Here is a 24,551-nt window from a genome sequence, read left to right as displayed (position 1 = left end):
TAGAGTCAGTTGTCCTTTGCCTTTGAAGTCTGTACTGTACACCTTTGTATGAAATCTTCATTTTTTGGCAAAAATGTTTTTTTGGCAATTTCAAGCATTGTATAGCCTTCGTTCCTCAAAACAATGATTGACTGATGAGTTTCTAGAGAAAGCTGTTTCTTTTTTGCCATTTTTGACCTAATATTTACCTTAAGACATGTCAGTCTATTGCATACTGTGGCAACTCAAAAACAAACACAAAGACAATGTTAAGCTTCATTTAACGAACCAAATAGCTTTCAACTGTGTTTGATATAATGACAAGTGAAATTCTAGTAACAAATATACAATTTAGCATGAGTGATGGCTGCTGGAAATGGGGCCTGTCTAGATTTGATCAAAAATTACTTTTTTCAAATAATGATGGTGCAGTTTTTTACATCAGTAATGTCCTGACTATACTTTGTGATCAGTTGAATGCCACTTTGTTGAATTAAAGTAACAATTTACTTCCGAAGCTAAATCTGGACATTATTCCAAACTTTTTTCCACCAGTGTGTGTATAATATATATATATATATATATATATATATATATATATATATATATATATATATATATATATATATATATGTGTGTGTGTGTGTGTGTGTGTGTGTGTGTGTGGTGCCAAAAGTGAGTTGTGAAGCGAGTTGATTTTAGATGTATATGATGTAATACAGTCAAAAGGAATGCATAATTTTATTAATCATAAACCCAAACCCAAACCCAAATCCTGAACCTAACCATCAATGGAGTAAAAAAGTTATATAAATCACGCTCATCATTGATGAACGTGATTACTTCCTTTGGGACCAGAATTTGTTTTTTAAAATCTCCTCCAGTTAGGCAGCTTCCAGTGTCACTATCACCAACAGCACTCCTATGGGCCAAACTCAAAGACACCTGGAGGAGGGAAAGGGGAGTTAACATAAGTTCAGATATTTATGTTGATGATATTTATTTTTTTGTCTGGAACATACAATTATAGCCATGAATCAAGGAAAAGTTAGGTTATTTATTTATTTATTTTTTAATGAAGGAATGTGTGTTTGCCTCTTCAAACAGGTCCGTCAGTTGCAATTCCATCTTTAATTCAGTTCAATTCAGTTGTAGTTTGGTATGTTGTACATATTCACTTTTTTATCTTTCTGTCAGGAATCAAAGGCAATTACAAAAGAAAACCTTTTAGTTAATGGTTAAAAACTAAACAAATATCAATCCATTTAAAGCCCTGTAAAATGTGTAACAGGCTCTACTGATCTAAGAGCAGCCGTGACATATGTGCTTGGCGTTATAGGAGTGAGTTAGATGGGTCATGTTGCCCTCCTTCAACTGATCTGGGCTTTTTTCCAAATCTCATTAAGTCATATTTCAGCCATGAGAGTGCAATACATTTAAATGAGAGATGGGCGAGAGGCACTAGAGTGATTGCATTTGTCTCTCTCTCTCCGCCCCCTCTTTTTCTCTCTCATCTTTATTTCTTTGTTCTCTTGTAATTACTAGATACACTGCACCAGTTGACAAAACAAGTACACAGTTTGAAAAAATTTCCTTAATGTTAAGGAGCAATTCTCTATCTGTTTATGTGTCATCAGGCAAATGTTACATCATGTTTTGTTATAGTGACTGTACATTGTGCCCTGCTCTGAACGGGTGTGGTCTGAGATGATTTTGAGGGTGGAGCTTCTTGTATAATACTGCAGCTGCCACACCAAAAACCACAAAGAAGGATCTACTACGGATGTGTTCTAAAAACAACAAAAGCCCATCACTAATCTACTGAATCCAGTTATACTGCAATTATTTAGAGCAAAAAATGATTAAGCAAGCCAGTTTTAAAAATCTGCCTAATACTGATAGATTTTAGTAAATCTAAACCACAACTGACTACACTGAAAGTGAAACATGTTATACTGATACAGTAAAAACATCCTGCAATAATAGAGTAAGTCTTAGAGTAAGGACTCATTTTTATCACACTTGTATACACAGCATGCTATCAGCAAGTCTTTTCTTTTGTATTTAAATATTATTTACACAACTTAAATGTTTAATTTAAATACCTAGACCATGTCAAATTTGTTGTATTTGGCCACTAAATGACAATTCTATTAATACTTTTGTCTTTAAAAATATATATATTTAACATAATGGTGATCACCAGAAATACGCAAGTATGAAACTACATGTTAGTAATATCAAAGCTTTCAAACTGCCACACTATAATCAGTACTTAATATTTTATGTATTTTATTTTTATCTCCTCTGGTATATTTTAATTTGTCCTTTATTTTATTTGTAAAATTTCCAACAAAAATGTGATGTAGTCCAAATTACATGTAATTTTATCAGTTTAAACTGGCTTTTCCCTTTCCAAATCCAATGTGTTTTTGTTGTCTAAACCATCATGAGCTTTGTTGGAATTAACACACTGTTGATAAAATGCTGCCACACCCATCATCTCCAGTAAGTAATCTGTCTGAAGACATCTTTGGTGTTTGCCATTTATCTCTCTGAAAGAAATAAAAACAGAGAGTACATGGACGGACCATATTTGTTTTTCACAGAAAATTTCCATTGATCAAGCTAGTGTTACTAAAAAACAATTTCTAGAACCAAGTAGTACCACCTCTGATCCAATCAGATCATACAAGTACCACCCAGTCAGTTTAGTTAAGATCTCCATTTTTCATGTGATATGAAAGAAGAATGTTTCAGGACAAGTTATGTAAAACACAAAAACTCTTTGCCATTGACATGACAATTTCTATTGGCTGTTCACGAGAATCAATAATCGGTCCACAGATATCAACATTATGTGTTATACCTTGTTTTTCATGGTTGTGATTCTTATGTAAACACAGAACTATATTAAAATTGTAAATAGAACATCAGTATTAAATAGAATAAGATCAATTGAGAATCTTTTTTTATCATGAGTTACATTAATGCTACATGTGGTTAATGCAGAAGTGTCATTTTACATTCAAAACAGGGACATTCCCAACAAACTACACTTGAAACACCTGTGTGTGTACATGAGTGGGAATCCTTGTGTATACAGTATGTGCTAAGGTAGTGTACATGTTTGAGCATTACATAGAACTTCACATAGACTTTCAACAAGTAGACTCACAAATGCGTATACAGTGGTCATAATGGAGTTGACGTGCAGGATTTGTGCATTTGTAGACAGTGATGTCTCTGGTGTTTGTCATATCTGTAAGACATGGACAAACTGTTGCAGCATTTGTTCTTGCTATCTGATGGTAAATTCGAATTTGAGAATTAGAGAATGTTTTGAGAGTAGAAAATCTCTGATATCTCAATTGTTTTCCAAGAGATTGAGAGAAAATGGAGAACAAATGGAAATTTTGGTCATTTACCCTCAGATTTTTCTCCTGAGGAAAAGACCCCAATAATCACAACTGTTTCTCTACTACATTTTATACATATTCTACTCTAGAGATCTCAGCAGTATCTCAAACTGTGCTTAGATTTGGCAAGATGTGAAATTATGTGATCAAATGTCAGAAATTCCGATATGAACTTGACATTTCTCACCACTTTCTTCCAAAACCAACTAATCTGAGTTATCCCTGCTGAAACCAGTCTAACCTGCTTTGCTGGTCTTGCCTTGCTGGTCTCCAAACCTGGCCAAAATGATGTTTAGCTGTTCTCCTAGCCTGGGGTGCGTTTCCCATACAACGACGGAACTCGGTGCTCAACCACCAAAGGATAATGCATTGTTGGATAAATTAAGTAGCTAGTCACGACACAGTTATAACTATGTTGCACATCCATCATTCAAACCACGTTGGTTCAAAAACATAGAGCTGTCATTAATGACATTACGCAGGGGGTGGAGTAATAACTTCCATGAATATGAAATTATAAAAGCTCATTTACACGAACACCAGAAAGCTGTTTAATGCAATAAAGCTGCTGAAGACAGGAAAACTGCATGCAATGTGTAATGCGACAGATACATATGCTGCAATAGTGGGGTTTCCCTCTACATCAAGACTTCGGTGTTTCCCCGCGGCACATGAGCACGTACGCACTCTTCAGAAACATACAAATGCTGCTTATGCGTTAACATAAACACATTAAAGCCGTGTTCTCTGACAGAAACAGTGTGTGATATAGCACTTTCTCTTAACAGCCTTCAACGGCTTCATCCGCTTTTACATGATATTTCAGAATGCCATTCTCTGCAAAACCCCAGAATAAGCCTATTCCTTAAATGCATGTAAACATGATCAAAGTGTTGAGAAAATGAAAGATATATATGGAATGAAAGGGTTAGAAACCTCAGCAAAGTGAAATAATGTCCACATACAAACTAACAAGGAACTACACTTCTAACCACAGGTAAAGAGCTGTAGTTCCCACCACACAACTGTGTGATGCTGTTTGCAAATGTTCATTTGAAATAAGGTTTCGGGAAACACCAAATCGTTGAACTATGTTGGAAACAATGGAATTTGCGACCATAGTTGGCTAACGATGCTTTTTGGAAATGCACCCTGACAAGTTCCCAAAACCCCTAAGGATTTAAGGAATTTTAAAGCTACACTATGTAACTTCTGGCCCTCTAGTGGTTGAAACATAAAACTGCAAATTTCTTGCGGAGGAACACTGTTTTGGTAATTATGTGAGCTGGGCTTTGGCTCTGCACTTCTGCGTAGATGAATCTGATGGTTTGAGTAGTACCAGTGTAACCATGGTCACAGGCGATCAGTATATCAGAGCAAATGTCACTAACGATAACAAAACTCGCCCCCTCCCATCCAAAAAATAAATAAAAATAACGATAGAAAGAAAAAGACAGATATCCAAAAAATATGTCTCAATAGCAGGTAAGTAGAACAATTTCTGCTGTTGTTTTGAAAACAATTGTTTTAAAATAAATAGCATTACAAATTTTAGGTAATGTTGACGTTGGACAACGTTTGCTAGTCATATCAGATGAAGTCAAATGGTGGAAACTATTATAACTTAGCTAGCAAGCAAATAGAATAAGGTTGTAACTGGTTTAGAGATTGGCATTGTTACCAGAATAAAGTAATTTTTTTTCCCATTGTCCTTCCTCGAATATGAAATCAAGCACTGCTGTACCACAATCCATAATAAAATGCCCCATTAGAGTGGCTAATGGCCATCTATGTCAGCTCCACGTCGGGATGACGTAAGGGAGGGTGAAGTCTCGGCTTCCCTAGCCCTTAGAGGTTTTCCCACTGGGGATTTTCCTCTAAAGCATACACCAGATGAGACTCTTAGGCATGCCTTCGACAAAGTGAGAGTGATTGATGGTCACTGTCTTCAACCAGACATTGCAGACGCCTAACCGTACTTTTCTATTATAAATGACCGGTTGTATCGAGTGACGCATGACGCTCAGATAAACGAAGATACAACCCAGTTATTGACACTGAAGAACCGTCTGGAATAACATTTCCAGACGGTTCTTCGGTGTCAATAACTGGGTTGTTGACTCATAAGTGGCTCATTATAATCCGATGGCGGGTCACTTAGGGCAGGAAAAGACACTGAAATGTCTAATGGTCCATTTCTATTGGCCGGGCATTCGCGGGGATGTTCACAGATGGTGTGCGGCATGCCGTGAAAGTCAGCTGGTGAATCTTCTGGCCACCCCAAGAGCGCCTTTGCGCCCGCTTCCTTTGATCGAGGTCCCCTTCGAAAGAATTGGTATGGACCTCATCGGGCCATTAGAGTGGATGGCACGCGAGCATCGCTTTGTGTTGATTCTGGTGGAATATGCAACGCGATATCTGGAAGCAGTGCCTTTGCGCAACATCTCAGCACTTAATGTTGCGGAGGCACTCTTCAGAATTATCTCCCGAGTGGGGATACCGAAAGAAATCCTCACTTATCAAGGCACTACTTTTATGTCACGTACACTACATGAGCTGTACGAATTATTGGGTATTAAATCGATTCGGACAAGCATCTATCATGTAGATGTTTTAATAAAACTCTGAAAAACATAATTCGTAAGTTTGTGCATGAAGATGCTGGGAATTGGGATAAGTGGCTTGAACCCCTGTTATTTGCAGTTCGAGAGGTCCTGCAACTCTCCATGGGGTTCTCCATATTTGAATTATTGTATGGGCATAAGCCTCACTGTGTCTTAGATGTCGTGAGGGAAAATTTGGAGGAGGGACCTTCAAACAGCAAAAACGAAATTCAATACATTCTTGACCTGAGAGCAAAACTCCACACACTGTGGCAACTATTATAGAAAATTTGCTACAGGCTCAAGAACGTCAGACCCGGCTGTATAACGGGAACTCGGCTACGGGAATTTACACAGGGAGATAAAGTCCTTGTACTACTACCCATGTCAAGCTCTAAATTACTCGCAAAGTGGCATGGGCCCTTTGAGGTCACACGGCAAGTCAGGAAAGTCAATTATGAGGTTAAACGAATGGATAGGGGTGGAGCACAGAAAATGTACAACCTCAGCCTCTTAAAACCGTAAAGAGAGTGGTCCCCGTGGCTTTGGCAATGGTTGTACTGGAGAGGGAGGAGCTCGGGCTGGAGGTCAACTTAAAAGCCAACACGGCTCCCACATTTCATGGTTGGGAGCCGTGTTGTCCCAGGTTAACTTAAAAGCCAATCATGGCTTTTAAGTTGCGGAGACCACCTCTCACCGTCGCAAATCACGGACGTGGCCCGGTTGCAAAGAGAATTCTCGAACGTGTTCTTGCTCCTTCCCAGTCATACGAACCTCATAAAACACCATATCGAAACAAGCCTAGGGGTAGTGGTACGCAGTCGTCCCTACCGATTACCCGAGCACAAAAAAAAAGTGGTTCGAGAAGAATTAAAGGCCATGCTTGATATGGGAGTAATAGAAGAATCCCACGGTGACTGGGCCAAAGAGCGATGGCTCGGTCCGGATCTGTGTGGATTATAGAAAGGTCAATGCGATGTCTAAATTTGACGCTTATCCAATGCCTCGTATTGACGAAATGCTCGATCGGTTGGGTGCGGCTCGCTTTTATTCGACACTGGATTTAACGAAGGGTTATTGGCAGATCCCTTTAACACAAATGTCCCGTGAGAAAACGGCCTTCTCCACACCGTTTGGCTTACACCAATTCGTGATGAATTGTTACCTTCCATTCGGTTTGCTTGGGTCCCCGGCTACATTTCAGCACCTTATGGACCAAGTCCTCAGACCGCACTCTGCGATGATATCATTATATACAGTAATGATTGGCAGTGGCATATGCAGCATCTGAGGGCGGTTCTGAGGTCGCTGCGATGGCAAGAATCATGGCAAACCCCAAGAAGTGTGCAGTTGGATGGGTGGAGGAACGGTATCTGGGGATCCACTTGAGTCACGGGCAGGTGCATCCCCAAATTGATAAGACCTCAGCAGTTGCGGCCTGCCTGAGACCCAAGACCAAAAAGGAGGTGAGACAGTTCCTGATGCTGGCTGGCTATTTGTTGGTGCCTAATTATTCGGACGTCACCAGCCCGCTGACTGATCTCACTAAAAAGGGAGCCCCAGACCCGGTCCAGTGGTCGGAGCCATGGCAACAGGCTTTTATGCAGGTGAAAGCTGCGCTTTGTGGTGGGGCGTTGTTACATGCTCCTGATTTTTCTCTCCCTTTTGTTGTACAGACCGATGCGTCAAACAGGAGGTTGGGAGCCGTGTTGTCCCAGGTGGTGGAGGGGGAGGAGCGCCAGGTGCTGTACATCAGCCAGAAGCTTTCGGCGAGAGAGACGAGGTACAGCACCGTTGAGAAGGAGTGTCTGGCCATCAAGTGGGCGGTCCTCACCCTTTGCTACTACCTCCTGGGATGGGCTTTCACCCTCTGTTCGGACCACGCCCCGCTCCAGTGGCTCCATCGCATGAAGGATAATAATGCACAGATCACCTGTTGGTATCTGGCTCTTCAGCCTTTTAAGTTCAAAGTTGTCCACAGACCGGGAGCGCAGATGGCTGTTGCGGAATTTCTCTCCAGAAATGGGAGGGGGAGTACTGGGCGGGCCAGATGGCTCCTTGGCCTGAGTCGGGCGATGGGGTGGGGGCGTGGTTGAGCGCTGGCCTGTGAATGAAGAGCAAGCTCAGGAGATGAGAACGGTAAGGATCATCACCTGGCACTGATTGTCTGTCATTGCAGTGAGAGTAGAGATGGGCTTTAACAGCGAACCGGATGCCAGTGAGAGGGCAAGAGCTGCCATGCACATAAGGAGACTGTGCCATTGTTAAAATTGCACTGAAAAGCAAGCTTGTGTTTGTTAAAATAAATTACCTTTTTGAGTTGGATCTCGCTGTCTCCCGCTTCCTCCTTACCATTAAAGTAGAGACCTTTGTTGGGCCTCATGTATTCAGATAAAAGACAAAGGCAGGCCTAACACAGTCATAAAACCTAACTCAGGCCCCCACATACCAGGTCATAAATTATACTGATAAAAATCGCGCCAAAATCAAACAAAGGGAGTCCAAAACAGACTACAAATCCCATGAAGCCTTGCTCACTGAAGGATTGAACTCTCAACTCCTATTGGATGAGGCACACGACAGAACGTCCCTCAAACCATGACATCATCAGGAATAGAAATACCTCTGAAATGCTTCCTGGATTTGCTTCCAGCAACTTTGTTCACCGAGTATAGACGTAGCTCATCGCTGCTCTCAGGTGCAACCTCGTGGCACAAGGAAGTAACGTCCGACTTGAAACTGTGGCCATACAATCTCCATCTCGCTGGATGAGTTGAGATTACTCTGTGTTCAACCGAACTCTCTAACGGATCCGAAGGAGACCGCTTAATAAATTTTCTCTGGAGTGCCAATCCATCTATATTCTGTAGATGTTATTATTTCTGGATTGTGCATTTAAATTAATATTTTTGACAAGTGTGTGGTGGCACTACTTTTTCTCTGTGTCTGATTTAGAACAGGTGAAGCTTTATATCTAATGCTTTATATCTAACAGCCCTTAGATAAAATTAAAATATCTTTTTTATTCTTCCAGTCAAAATTTGTGCTGCAAAAAACTATGACAGCTGGACCTAATCAATTCTGGCAAGTGATGGTATAAGCGGGATAATCCATAGCTAGGTGTGCATTAAAAATTTTTAAATGCACTTTGCGGAGGCAACCAGCCTATGCTTCGTGTGGGGTGGTTCTTTGCCTCCACGTCGTGCATTTAAAATCGTTTAACGCACTACTAGCAGTGGATTATCCCTTACGTATATCTACATCCCAGAATACCCTAGCAACCACCTAACAACCACCTAATAATGTCCTAGTGACCAACCAGAACACCCTAGCAACCATCTAATAACATCCTATTGACTACCAGAACACCCTATCAACTGCCTAGCAACGCCCTACTGACCACCTAGAACACCCTAGCAACCGACTAGCAATGCCCTAATGACCACCCAGAACACCCTAGAAAACACTTAGCAACATCCTAGTGACCACCCAGAACACCCTAGCAACCACTGAGCAACCACCTAATAACACCCTAGTGACCAACCAGAACACCCTAGCAACTGCCTAGCAAAACCCTAGGGACCACCCAGAACACCCTAGCATCCCCCTGGCAATGCCCTAGCTACCACCCAGAACACCCTAGCAATGCCCTAGCGACCGCCCAGATCACCCTAGCAAACACCTTGCAATGCCTAGTGACTACCCTGAACACCATAGCTACTGCCTAGCAACACCTTATTGACCACCCAGAACACCCTAGCAATTCCCTATCGACCACCCAGAATACCCTAGCAACCACCTAGTAATTCCCTACTAACCATCCAGAACACCCTAGCAACCACCTAATAATGCCCTAGTGACCAACCAGAACACCCTTGCAACCGCTTAGCAACTCCCTAGCGACATCCAGAACACCCTAGCAACTGACTAGCAATGCCCTAGCAACCACCCAGAACACCCAAGCAACCGCCTAGCAATCACTTAGCAATGCCCTAGCAACAAGCAAGAACACCCTAGCAACACCCTATCGACCACCGAGAACACCCTAGCAACTACCTAGTGCTGCCTTAGTGACCACCCATAATACCCTAGCATCTGTCTAGCAGTGCTCTGGAAACCACCCAGAATACCCTAGCAACCACCTAGTAATTCCCTACTAACCATCCAGAACACCCTAGCAACCACCTAATAATGCCCTAGTGACCAACCAGAACACCCTTGCAACCGCTTAGCAACTCCCTAGCAACCACCCAGAAAACCCTAGCAACAGCCTAGCAATGACATAGTGACCCCCAGAACACTCAAGCAACCACCTAGCAATGCCTTAGTGACCACCCAGAACACCCTAGCAACCACCTAGCAATGACCTAGCGACCACCCAGAACACCCTAACATCCAACTAATAATGCCGTAGCGACCACTCAGAACACCCTGGCAACTGCTTAGCAACCACCTAGCAACATCCTAGCTACCACCTAGAGCACCCTAGAAACCGACTAGCAATGCCCTAATAACCACCCAGAACACCCTAGCAAAGCCCTGGCGACCACACAGAACACCCTAGAAAACACCTAGCAACATCCTATTGACCACCCAGAACACCCTAGCAACCACCGAGCAACCACCTAATAATGCCCTAGTGACCAACCAGAACACCCTAGCAACTGCCTAGCAAAACCCTAGTGACTACCCAGAACACCTTAGCAACTCCCTGGCAATGCCCTAGCTACCACCCAGAACACCCCAGCAATGCCCTAGCGACCACCCAGAACACCCTAGCAACCATCTAGCAATGACCTAGCGACCACCCAGAACACCCTAGCAACTGCCTAGCAAAGCCTTAGCGACCACCCAGATCACCCTAGCAAACACCTAGCAGTGCCCTAGTGACCACCCAGAATACCATAGCTACTGCCTAGCAACGCCTTAGTGACCACCCAGATCACCCTAGCAACACCTAGCAATGCCATATCAACCACCCAGAATACCCTAGCAACCACCTAATAACGCCCCAGTGACCAACCAGAACACCCTAGCAACCGCTTAGCAACTCCCTAGCAACATCCAGAACACCCTAGCAACTGACTAGCAATGCCCTAGCAACAACCCAGAACACCCAAGCAACCACCTAGCAATCACTTAGCAATGCCCTAGCGACTAGCAAGAACACCCTAGCAATGCCCTATCGACCACCGAGAACACCCTAGCAACAACCTAGTGCCACCTTAGTGACCACCCAGAACACCCAAGCAATGCCCTAGCGACCACCCATAATACCCAAGCAACCACCTTGTGATGCCCTAGCAATCACCCATCACACCCTAGCAACCGCCTAGCAATGACCTAGCGACCTGTCAGAACACCCTAGCAACCACCTAATAACACCCTAGCGACCACCCAGAACCCTAGCATCTGTCTAGCAATGCCCTAGTAACCACCTAGAAAACCCTAGCAACAGCCTAGCAATGACATAGTGACCCCCAGAACACCCAAGCAACTACCTAGCAATGCCTTAGTGACCACCCAGAACACCCTAGCAACCACCTAGCAATTACATGGCGACCACCCAGAACACCCTAACATCCAACTTATAACGCCCTAGCGACCACCCAGAACACCCTAGCAATGCTTAGCAACTGCCTAGCAACACCCTAGTGACCACCCAGAGCACCCTAGAAACCGACTAGCAACGCCCTAACAACCACCCAGAACACCCTAGCAAAGCCCTAGCAACCACACAGAACACCCTAGAAAACACCTAGCAACGCCCTAGCGACCACCCAGAACACCCTAGCAACGTCCTAGTGACAACCCAGAACACCCTGAAAACCACTTAGCAAAGCTATAGCAATCACTCAGATCTATCTATCTGTCTGTCTATCTATCTATCTATCTATCTATCTATCTATCTACCTATCAGTGTTGGGTTTGAGTCCACCTTAGTCGAGTCCGCGTCAAGTCCAAGTCTTTAAACAATCAAGTCCTAGCTGAGTCTGAGTCCAAAAGGGGCCGAGTCGGACTCAAGACTGCATCCATAACAGGCCGAGTCCGTGTCCGAGTCCAAATGAATCTGTTCATGAATCTGAATTAAAATTGTAATCGTAAACTCAACATCAATATATTAAGCTTAGTTTAAATTTCACAACTAAGAAAAACAGTTTGTCAATATAAATTTTACAAAAACATCTCTGTTGCATTTCATATATATATATATATATATATATATATATATATATATATATATATATATATATATATTATATGTTATGAATATATTATGATTATTACATATATTATGATTAGTATTCTGCTGAACAAACTTCAAAGTGGTATCAGAATGAAAGCATATGCTTTAGGTGCTTTAAGCATATTCACTTCTTATTGTGTTCTGTTGACATTTCAGTTATTTGTTGCTCCCCCCTCCCCCCAACACACTCAAACATAGACTAAAGAAAGTGAAAGCTGCATTAGTCAACCAAGGTTATGTTTTGAATTTTAATTTAGTTTCTATTTCTACCTCATTTTCAATTTATGAATTCAATAATTTAGTTTAATTTAAAATTATCCCTATCTAAAGAAATAATAGTCTATACTGAGATTTCTATCTGAATCTTTTTTCTCTGTCTGCCGACTGATTTGGGAAAATACAGTACATACAAATGAGTCAACACAGTTGTAATTAGCACTCGCTGAGAAGTTACGTCTCATGATTTGACTGCAAATACTACATCGAAAAACACTGGAAAAGCCCACTGACAATATTAGGGCCAGGTCATCACGGACATGAATTTCTAGTTAATTTGTGGGAAACTGCACAATGCAGGGCAGTTCTGCATGCTGCTCCTGTACCTTAATCCCTGATATGTTATAGTGCGTCTCGCAGCAGCTGCCGTAGAAGATAAAAAAAAATAAAAATAATTGATATTTGCTTGAGCGGCAGCCGTGTTGGTCTGCAGTCTGTAGGCTAAAAAAAGACATGCATAAGTTATCCTGTGGTTTACAATAAAAATACAAATATAAATGTTTTAAATAAAAACGTTATAACTAAATTAATCTCGTAACATGAAATTTAGTTTCATACACAAACTCTGTCATCGAATAATACATTTATTTTATAGTCTATAATGAAATTATAAACAAAATATTTCACTGCCCAAAATATCCTAATATTTTATTGTGCATGATTGAATGTTGTGAATGGTGGACAAATGCTGTAAAATAATGTATTTTAAGCAGCTCAATGCTTTGAAAATAGTTAATCAATAATAAATCGGTCAAGTCAAGTCATTTTTATTTTTATAGCACCCTTCACAACACACATCGTTTCAAAGCTGCTTTACAGAAAATCATGCGTTAACAGAAAATGAAACTGTAATATCTATAATGTCTTAGAGTCATCATTGTATAGTTTGATAAAATACGACTGTGAATTGTGTTTAAAAATAAGTAATTAAATAAAAATTTTATTTAGAAACCCAGTGAGCAAGCTGCAGATGACTGTGGTAAGGAACACAAAATTCCATAAGATGTTGGTTAATGGAGAAAAATAACCTTGGGAGAAACCAGGCTCACTGTGGGAGCCAGTTCCCCTCTGGCTAACATCAAGAATATAATGCCAATATTACTTAATTATATATAGTGCAAGTCACTATAAGTCAAGTAAGTGTTAAGGGTCAGTGTTTAAACAAAGATTTGTATGAACTGTAAGATTAATGACTAATGTCTTTGAAGTTCATCCTGGATTAACTGCAGAAGTTCACATAGATGCATTGTCCTTTGTTAGTTGGCTGATGAAGAGTTTTGTTGGCAGTTAATTGATAGTCTATGTATTCCATTATAAGAGTGTAGTCCATCATTAGACCAAGGTGATGCAGGCAGAGATCAGTGAGGTGCATCACATTTAACCGGCCGGTAATTTCAGTGAGGTCTATCCTAAGTCCAAGGTTCAGGCAATGGCATATGATGTATCCCATGTCTTATGGTTGTAGCTGGCATCAGTTCATCCTCTGAAGTCCATCGTAATAGACTGAAGTGATGTTTGGCTGGCACCGGCTGCATTTAGTCGTCATCACTCAGAGACACATAGCAGTGGAGTCCAACATGAAGCAGGAATGGAGCTGGATCCAGCCGGTCCTGGTGACCTCAGGATAGGAGTCCCGAGGTTGAGACAGGGATACAAATAGAATAATATTAGCATAGATGCCATTCAGTTTATTGCAGAGTTATAGATCATGATCAATGTTTCTGGTTCCGGCAGACCTAACTAAAGCAGCCTAATTGTGAGTTGAAGGACAAATTAGGTGTATGCCTGGCTAAAAAGATGAGTCTTTAGTTTAGACTTAAACTCAGTGAGTGTGTCTGCATCCCAAACAGTGTTAGGGAGACTATTCCATAGTTTAGGAGCCAAATATAAAAAGGATCTACCTCCTTTTTTTGATTTTAATATTCTAGGAACTATAACAGGCCATAATTTTGTGATCATAATGAACGTGATGGATTATAGCGTGGTAGAAGGTCACTTAAGTACTGTGGAGCTAGACCATTCAAAGCTTTATACATAGTTAACAGAATTTTAAAATTAATATGAAATTTAACATGTAGCCAATGTAATGACGATAAAATGGGGCTAATATGATCATATTTCTTGGTTCTAGTCAGCATTATGGCTGCTGCATTTTGAAGTTTATTTATTGATCTTGCTGGACATTCTCCCAGTAATGCATAACAATAATCTAGTCTTGAGGTCATGAACGCTTGAATTAGTTTTTCAGCATCAACAACAGAGAGCATGTGTTGTAATTTAGCAATATTTCTAAGGTGGAAGAATGCTGTTCTACAAACATTGGTAATTTGATTTTCAAAGGACAGACTGGTATCAAATATAACACCTAAGTTCTTCGCTGTTGAAGACGATGTAATAGTACATCCATCGAGAGTCAAATTATATTTTAGCTGCTTGTTTTTAGGTTTAGGTTTTTGGTCTAATAATTAGTACCTCTGTTTTGTCGGAATTGAGTAGAATTAAATTTCTGGCCATCCAATCTTTGATTTCATTGATACTCTGCTAATTTGGAGAATTGTGAAATTTCGTCAGGTTTTGAAGAAATATAAAGTTGGGTCGCTGATCGCAGCATACAAGAGATGAGGTAATGATCTGAGATGTCATCGCTCTGCGGTAGAATTTCTATAGTATCAACATCAACTCCATATGACAGAATTAAATCTAGCATATGATTATGGTGATGAGTTTGTCCTGTCACATTTTGTCTGACTCCAGCAGAGTTGAGAATATCAATAAATGCTAATCCCAATGTGTCATTTTCATAATCTATGTGAATGTTGAAGTCACCAACAATTAAAGCTGTATCTACAGTAATTACAAGATCTAATAAAAAATTAGCAAATTCACCAAGGAAATCAGAATATGGCCCAGGTGATCTATATACTGTAGCAAGGGTATATACTGATGTCAGACACTTGAGCCCGGAAATGCATTCAACAATAGTGGCTGGAGTCTCTATTTCCATGTTCCTTACAATAGAATCACCAATTATTAGAGCTCTTTGAACATGATTCTCAGTGGGTGCATCACTGAGTGGGGAGAATCGATTCGAAACCCTAACAGGAACGGGAGAGTGGTGTCGCTTTGCTGAGCGAGTATGCCGCTGAGTAATAACCCAAACACTCTGTTGGAGGGACTCTAGAGCCGGAACCAAAGTATGTGTGTTGCTCATTGTACTACCCACATCTGAAACAGTATCTACTGGCTTCTCTTTCTCACTGACATCCACTAGTGTTCAGATGCGTGTCTCTATATCATTAACCTTCTCTGTCAGCCTGACTAATTCTTTACATTTATCACATGTGAATTCCTCACTGCTGATGGAAGAAGCTATCATAAACATGTGACATGCAATGCAGGAAGAAATAACATAAGCAGGTGCCATGACTTACCACAATTGTTTGTTGTTATTGTTGTTCTTGATATGCAGTGCTTTGAGATCGATGCAATAATCCGTGTAACCAAGAGGAGAAAAACGGGTGCACGCTGTAAAATGCATGCAGTTTAATAGCGATAAATATAGAAAGCGGATGCACACGGAAAATGCACGCAGTTGAATCGCGATAAGAGAATGATGTGGTGGGGAAACCCGATGCGCGCTGAAAAATGGCAGATGTTAAGGATTAAAAGCTGAAAACAGATAGATAAGCAATGCTAAAAAAGCTAGCAGGCTCAAGCTAGGCGACAGCAGCAACAGGTAAAATACACACAGATGAAACAGTAGAAAAGCTGAAAAACCCGAAACTCGCGGTAAAATGAAAAGGATAAAATGAACATATGAGATAAGAATAAGCAATGCTAAGCAGGCTAGCAGGCTACAAACACTTGTGCAGCATGCCGTCAGCAACAGGAAGTCCAGTGATGAGAGCAGTGACGTCAAATAGGTGCTGTTTATCTGTTTAGAGTTGCTGTCTGCTTTAGCAATAATGCTTTTCCCCTCCGACTATTTAAAAAGTTACACAATTAATTCATCAAGATATTATGGACCAGTTCAAGCTGACAACACTGCGTAGACCACAAGAGACTACAGAAGCCTACATGTGTAGATACATTATGCCGAAAAAGACTTAATATCCAATATTAATACTATTTTTATGTATTTTTATTTCGATATTCTGTTTTTAGTAAACTGTGAGAAGCATGATATGGGTGACTTGACACAATGTTCTTGATTTTAAGTTTTTAACCACGATGAAACCGCAATGCGAGCACCGTCTTGGCTGCACAAACAGCACATGCAATTTTACCAGTTGTCAGGTCCCATGTTGTGTGATCTGCCTTGTGTAGTTTCTATTACATTGGATACATACCCGTCTTTATGTTTTTGTTGTGCCAGCCACCTCGGTAGTCGATGTTATACAGTAGTCTCTGTAGTAACATTCAAGCGTGTTGGTTGACTGATGAGTGTGCCTGTGCACATGCGTATATGTGTGTGCGTGTGTTTACTTAAACACAGTGAAACAACTCTGGCTACGTCTACGATTTAAGGGGCTAATACAGCTGCATGCATACAGAGATGCATCCATTAATTTCTGTTTTGTTATTATTTTTTTATTTTTTTAATGCATCACAAATGTAATGGACTCGGCTGGACTCGGAAAAAAATCCAGGTCCCAAAGGCTCGAGTAAAAATGCATCTGAGTCTGTGACAAGTCCGAGTACTTGACAAGTCTGAGTCCAAACTCTAGTACCCCAACTCTATCCATCCATCCATCCATCATCTTTTTTTTAACTTTCAGACCAGGCTTTTTCAAGCCAACCTAAAGCTTGTCTACAAACTTTTTAATCTAGTTACTGTATATTAGGCAGTGTGTCTGTCGTATTTCTGTGTCACATCACACATTTGTGACTCTGAGAGTGTGAAGTTGAGTGAAAATTTTAATATTATACTTCAAATTTATAAATTGTCACATTGGGGCTGTAAGTGCAAATTTCAACATACATGCACAAATTATACTCTTTATTATTGTACAAGTTCTGTGTATGCTGTGCAGTATATAGTATGCTAGAATTCTGTTTTGAACACAGCCAGTGAATGTAAAGGCAGAATGGAGTGAGAGTAGTGATGTGAGGGGCAGGTCAACAGCAGGCTTGAGAAAACACAGGATGTGTAGTGGGATCCATTTTCCGCTTCCTGCAGGACAGTGAGGCTGGATGCAAGACGGGGAAGAGAGGGGATGCAGTGCTTAGTGGAAATAATGTCCTTGGTTCCCTGGTTTGGTGGCAGAGTTGGTGCATATGTGTGTGATTGTGTCAGTGATGATGGAAGAAAGAGAGCCTGTGGGATCCTGTGTGCCAGCAAGAGCTGCCCCGAAAAAAGAGAGATTGAGGGGAAGTTAATTTTTAGCATTGGGCCAGAGATCCTCTTTCCAATATCCGCCTGTTTCCATCACTACTCCGTTCGGTCAGTCTCAGAAGTCTTTTCACTGGATTTCAAGGTTTACATATGTTTAAAATGATGTTAACTCACATATGTTGAAGATTCAAGATAAATTAGCCCATCCCTGCAAGTATTTATGAGATCCTAGTCCTTAGATATGGCTTGATTATGTTGTACATTGTAAGTCTATGGGACTTTTTTCTTTTCTTTTCTTTTTCAGTCATTTTATCATCCACCAAGGGAAAATCTGATCATTAATAGCAATCCTCTCCTCACTAAGTCACACAAGCATCATTCATGACCGTAGTACGAAGGTTACGCCGAAGTTTAATACATAGGTTTTGGGTATTGTTCAAATTCCCAACTTCAGTATGAGCAATAGTAATGTTGATGCTTGCCTCAGCAAACATCATTAATAATTAATCATGGGTAATTAATTTAACTGTGCATAAGCTATTTCTACAATGCTTTTGCTTTTGCATGATGCTGCATCCACACTGACAGGTGTCAGTATAAAGTCTAAGGGGCCGTTCAAACCAAAAGTGTTATAGTGTTTGTCTGCACAGTTTTTTATCTTTGAGTGTTGCACCACATTTGGCTGTTTTTCCGTTGTCATGTTTTCAATTGCTTTGCGAATTAAAAAGAACTTTGTTGTGCTGTGCTTACACTGAAAAAAAAAATTATGTTTTTCTAAAACTGTTGAAACTAAATACATTTACTTAAGAAGCAAAATGACAGGACAGAAGTCTAACATAATTTAGCAACATTTATGCTTTTAAGAAGAAAAAGATCATTGCTACTGGGTTAAGAAACAAAAAAAGTGATTCAAAGTGATTTTTTTTTTTTTAAGCATAAACCCCACTACATTTTGTTCGGTTTCTCTGAAAACAAGACTTAATATCATTCTGCTTCTCAAGAAAGTTTTTCTTGTTTTAACAATGTGTACAGTAGATATTTTTTAAGGGAAAATAAGACAAAACTACCCATTGCATTGGCTTTTTTTAACGCAATGCATTTGGTCTGAACCACTAAGATGGTCTAAGACCACTGTATTAGTGCAACCTAAACAAAATATAGCTTTAAATTAAAATATTTAATTTAGTTCTGGTGCATAATACCTGTTAATTATAATTTTTATTTTTTTTTCAATAAACCTTTTGCAGCATGTTTTTGGTCCACATAGTTAGCTTGTTGATAAAAATTACTGTTATGATGTTTGTTATCATATGTTACTTTTCTGTTACATGTTGTTAATGCAGAAGTGCCAATTTACATTCAAAACAGGGGAATTCCCAGCTGCTACATGTGAAACACCTGTGTGTTTGTACACCAGTGGGAATCCTTGTATTTGTACATATAAATATGCTAAGGTAGTGTATATGTGTATCGCATAAAACTGTATGGATTCTCAAACAGAAGACTAGCAGCTATGCATACTATTATTACTGTCGTCATAATGGAGGTAGTAATGCAGTGCATTTGTATGTGTGTTTTTTTGCCTCCTCCTTAAAACTCTATCTGAGCAGGAAATTGTGTGTGGGAGTAGCACCTGTCTCAAATAAGCCACACACACACACACACACACACACACACACACACAATATTGTACATACAGACGCAGATACACTTTTTCTTAGAGCCCAATCTTGGTTTTGATCAGTACAAACTGAACATGTTCTATTTTTAAGGGGCTGTTGAACAGTTTGTGTCACTGAGAAGCTTCCTGTTTGAAACATATTGAAGTACTTTATTGTTTCTGAATTATTTAATTGCAAAAATGTAATTACAATTTACTGTACTGCAAAGGAACGTCTTTTGAAAATAAAAACATTTGTTTGAGGAAAATGTTAAGGGCTTGCACAATTTAACGCATTGTGGGTGTTTGCTAGGGAATGTGGTTGCTAACATGTTCTAAGGGGTTTTATGTGTGTTACTATGTTGTTGCTAGGGTGTTCTGGGTGGTTGTCATTGCATTGATAGGTGGTTGCTTGCTAGTAAAAGAGTAAAACGCTAACACTCTAAATGCGGTCATAGTATGCACTGGTTACCTTCTGTTTTTGTATTTTATTATCTATCTATCTATCCATCTATCCATCCATCCATCTGCCTGTCTGTCTGTCTGTCTAGTAAATAAAGCATTGACATTGTTAGTCAAGTAAAAATATTTTAATTCTATCGTTATTGTTGTTTTTATAGGCATGGAAGAAGCGCTGGTTTATCCTGCGCAGCGGGCGCATGAGTGGTGATCCGGATGTGCTGGAATACTACAAGAGTGATCATGCCAAAAAGCCCATTCGCCTCATAGACCTGCACTGCTGTGAGCAAGTAGACGCAGGCCTCACCTTTAAACGCAAAGAGTTTCAGGACAGCTTTGTGTTTGACATCAAGACGGCTGAGAGAACGTTCTACCTGGTGGCAGAGACAGAAGAGGAGATGAACCGCTGGGTGCGTTCAATCTGCCAGCTCTGTGGATTCAACCAGTCAGAGGACAGTCACCATGGTAAAACAATCATGTCTACTGTACATTCATTGGTGTTACCAAATGCATTTGCAAAAATAACAAGTCATATGAATAGTATGAGTTGGCTTGTACAACTAACTTACGAATTCCTACAGAGAAAAGTAAACGAACCATGAACAATGTTATTATGATTTTTCTTATGTTTAACCCCTAACACAAACCTAAAGCTGACTAAGTCTGACCCCTTGACCCAAACTTTAAACCTTGTGTGGTGGTGGGGGCGTGGTTGAGCGCTGGCTTGTGAATGGAGAGGGAGATCAGGAGATGAGAACGGTAAGGATCATCACCTGGCAATGATTGTTTCAAACAGCTGTTTGTCATTGTAGTGAGAGTGGAGATGGGCTTTAAGAGTGAGCTGGACGCCAGTGAGAGGGAGGGAGCTGCCACGCACGTACGGATACTGTGCTGTTATTAAAATTGCGCTGAAAAGCGAGTTTGTGTTTGAGAAAATAAATTACCTTTTTGAGTTGGATTTTGCCATCTGCCGTTTCCTCCTTTCCATTAAAGTAGATACCTTTTACACTGGTGCTGAAACCTGGGAATTAAGGAAGGAGGAACGCCGCCATGGATCCCTCACCTGTGGAGGACGTTGTCAAGACCCTTGCCAGCATCCACCAGACACAACATCAGGCCCGAACATGAGCAGCGGTTCATTGCGCTCCTCCAGGACCAAGCGGAGGACCGGCAGATGTTCCGGAGCTTGCTGCACCAGGAGGGTGCTGCTGCCCCACCCCTGCCCCAAGACGATAAGGAGGCTTTCCTGGAGCTCTTTGAGCAGACGGCGGGGCATTTGAATGGCGAGCACCCAGTGGGCGGATCGGTTAATTCCACTGTTGTCTGGGGAAGCCCAACTCGCGGCACAGGAGTTACCAGCAGAGAACCTCCTGGTGTACGGCGACTTGAGGCAAGCCATCCTGCAGTGGGTCGGCCGGACACCCGAGCAGCAGCGCCAACGCTTTCACTCGATGACCATTGAGGAGCACGGCCACCCATTTGCCTTCGCCCAGCAGCTCCGTAACCCTTGCCGGAGGTGGTTGCTGGCTGAGCAACGCGATGTCGGAGCTGTCATCGATCTGTTGGTACTGGAGCAGTTTATTGCTCGACTTCCGAGAAGGACGGCGGAGTGGGTGCAGTGCCACCACCCGGCTCCAAACGGCCATCCAGTTGGCAGAGGACCATATGGCAGCGTATTCTGGAGCCAGTGAGCCCTGAGATCCTTCTTTCTCTCTCTCTCTCTCTCTCTCACTCTCTTGTCTCCCCTCCTCCCCCTGCTTTCCATCCTGTTCCTCCCCCTCCCAAACCTACCCGCTGGTTTTCCCTGCCCTTCTCCGCTCTCACTCCCAGGGTGGTGGAGCCACTGTCACAGGCGTAGGCGTGGAGCCTGGGCCGGTCTGTTGAGCTGTGGGGAGCCCGGACATTTCCAGGACCAATGCCCGGTGATGGAGGTGGGGGCATTGGTTTGGGTCCCTGACATGCTGCAGGCTGCTCCCGATCGAGCTGGGACATACCACATACCCATAAGTATTAAGGGGGGTACATACCAGGCCTTGGTGGATTCGGGTTGCAGCCAAACCTCCATCCATCAGTGCCTGGTTCAAGATGAGGCTTTGGGTGCTAGTCATAAGGTGTGTGCATGCGGATATACATGAATATCCTATCGTGATTGTGACAATTACATTTCGGGACAAAATCATAGTGTCGAGGTTGTGGTTAGTTTGCACCTCACCCATCCACTAATTTTGGGCATGAATTGGCCAGTGTTTTCCACTTTATTAAGGGAAATTTGTGCAAATGGGTCCTGTAACAGAGCATCTTGGTGTGAGATTTGTGATGTGCTGGCTGGGGAGGCGGAGCCAGGGCCGTCTATGTCAGCTCCACATCAGGATTACGTAAGGGAGGGGAAGTCTCGGCTTCCCCATCCCTTAGAGGGTTTCCCACCGGGGATTTCCTTCTGGAGCAGACATGAGACGAGACTCTTAGGCACACCTTCGACCAGGTGAGAGTGATTGATGGTCACCGTCTTCAGCCAGACATTGCACTCGCTTTTCTTTTCAAAGGGACTTTTCTATTATAAATGAGCGGTTGCATCGAGTGATGCAGGACACTCAGATAAAGGAAGATACAACCCAGTTATTGATACCAAAGAACCGTCAGGAAATGTTATTCCAGACAGCTCATTATAATCCGATGGTGTGTCAGTTAGGGCAGAAAAATACTGAAATGTCTAATGGCCTGTTTCTGTTGTCCGGGCATTTGTGGGGATGTTCGCAGATGGTGTGCGGCATTCCGTGAATGTCAGCTGGTGAATCCGCCGGCCACCCCAAGAGTGCCTTTGCACCTGCTTCATTTGATCGAGGTCCCATTCAAAAGAATTGGTATGGACCTCGTCGGGCCATTAGAGTGTACGGCACGTGGGTATCGCTTTGTGTTGTTTCTGGTGGACTATGCAATGCGATATCCAGAAGCAGTGCGTTTGCGCAGCATCTCAGTATGTAGTGTTGCTGAGGCACTCTTCAGAATTATCTCCCGAGTGGGGATTCCGAAAGAAATCATGTACACTATGCGAGCTTTAAAAATTATTGGGTATTAAATCGATTCAGACAAGTGTCTACCACCCACAAACAGACGGCTTGGTTGAACGTTTTAATAAAACCATGAAAAACATGATTCGTAAGTTTGTGCACGAAGATGCTCGGAATTGGGATAAGTGGCTTTAAGTAAATACTCCTTTTATTCACAGTTTGAGAGGTCCCGCAAGCCTCCATGGGGTTCTCCTCATTTGAATTATTGTATGGGCGTAAGCCACATGGTGTCTTAGATGTTGTGAGAGAAAATTGGGAGGAGGGACTCGAAATTCAATACGTTCTTGACCTGAGAGCAAAACTCCACACATTGGGGCAACTATCACAGGAGAATTTGCTACAGGCTCAAGAATGTCAGGCCCTCTGGAGTCGCAAGTTCGAATCCAGGGCATGCTGCGTGACTCCAGTCAGGCTTCCTAAGCAACCAATTGGCCTGGTTGCTAGGGTGGGTAGAGTCACGTTGGGTTAACCTCCTCATGATCACTTTAATGTGGCGCTATCTTTCGGTGGGGCGTGTGGCGAGTTGTGCGTGGATGCCGCGGAGAATAGCGTGAACCTCCACATGTGCTACATCTCTGCGATAACGCGCTCAACAAGCCATGTGATAAGATGCGCGGATTGACTGTCTCAGATGCAGAGGCAACTGAGATTCATCTTCCGCCACCCAGATTGAGGCGAGTCACTATGCCACCATGAGGACCTAGAGCACATTGGTAATCCCCCCCCCCCCAAAAAAAAGAACGTCAGACCCGGCTGTATAACAGGGGAGCTCGGCTACGGGAATTTACACAGGGAGATAATGTCCTTGTACTACCCACATCAAGCTCTAAATTACTCGCAAAGTGGCAAGGGCCTTTTGAGGTCACAGGGCGAGTCAGGGAAGTCGATAAATGAATGGATAGGGGTGGAGCACAGCAAATTTCCCACCTCAACCTCTTAAAACCATGGAGGTAGGTGGTCCCCGTGGCTTTGGCAGTGGTGGTACTGGAGAGGGAGGGGCTCGGGCCAGAGGTGAACTTAAAAGCCAATCGTGGCACCCCGGTCACTTGTGGAGACTACCTCTCACCTTCGCAAATCACTGACGTGGCCCGGTTGCAAAGAGAATTCTCAATCATGTTCTCGCCCCTTCCCAGTCATACGAACCTCAAGAAACACCATATCGAGACAACCCCAGGGGTAGTGGTACCCAGTCGTTCCTACCGATTACCCCGAGCACAAAAAAAAAGAAGAATTAAAAGCCATGCTTGATATGGGAGTAATAGAAGTATCCCACAGTGACTGGGCCAAAGAGCGACGGCTCGGTCTGGATCTGTGTGGATTATAGAAAGATCAATGCGATGTCTAAATTTGACGCGTATCCAATGCCTCATATTGACGAAATGCTCGATCGGTTGGGTGCGGCTCGCTTTTATTCGACACTGGATTTAACGAAGGGTTATTGGCAGATCCCCTTAACACAAATGTCCCGTGAGAAAATGGCCTTCTCCACACCGTTTGGCTTACAC

At 42.1% G+C, this 24,551-nt stretch overlaps 1 protein-coding gene across 1 annotated transcript in view; it reads left to right on the top strand.

The window, feature by feature from the left end:
• The window catches only part of LOC127430197 (GRB2-associated-binding protein 2-like), a 141,472-nt gene that overhangs the window by 49,008 nt on the left and 67,913 nt on the right, over positions 1-24,551 (top strand). The window contains exon 2 of the mRNA XM_051679774.1: positions 20,140-20,443. Within this exon, the coding sequence (XP_051535734.1) occupies positions 20,140-20,443 (304 nt within the window). The remainder of the gene's footprint in view (positions 1-20,139; positions 20,444-24,551) is intronic.

Source organism: Myxocyprinus asiaticus, chromosome 39, assembly GCF_019703515.2.
Source record: "Myxocyprinus asiaticus isolate MX2 ecotype Aquarium Trade chromosome 39, UBuf_Myxa_2, whole genome shotgun sequence".
In the NCBI taxonomy this organism is placed as follows: domain Eukaryota; kingdom Metazoa; phylum Chordata; class Actinopteri; order Cypriniformes; family Catostomidae; genus Myxocyprinus; species Myxocyprinus asiaticus.
This window is presented reverse-complemented; position numbering and strand designations above follow the sequence as displayed.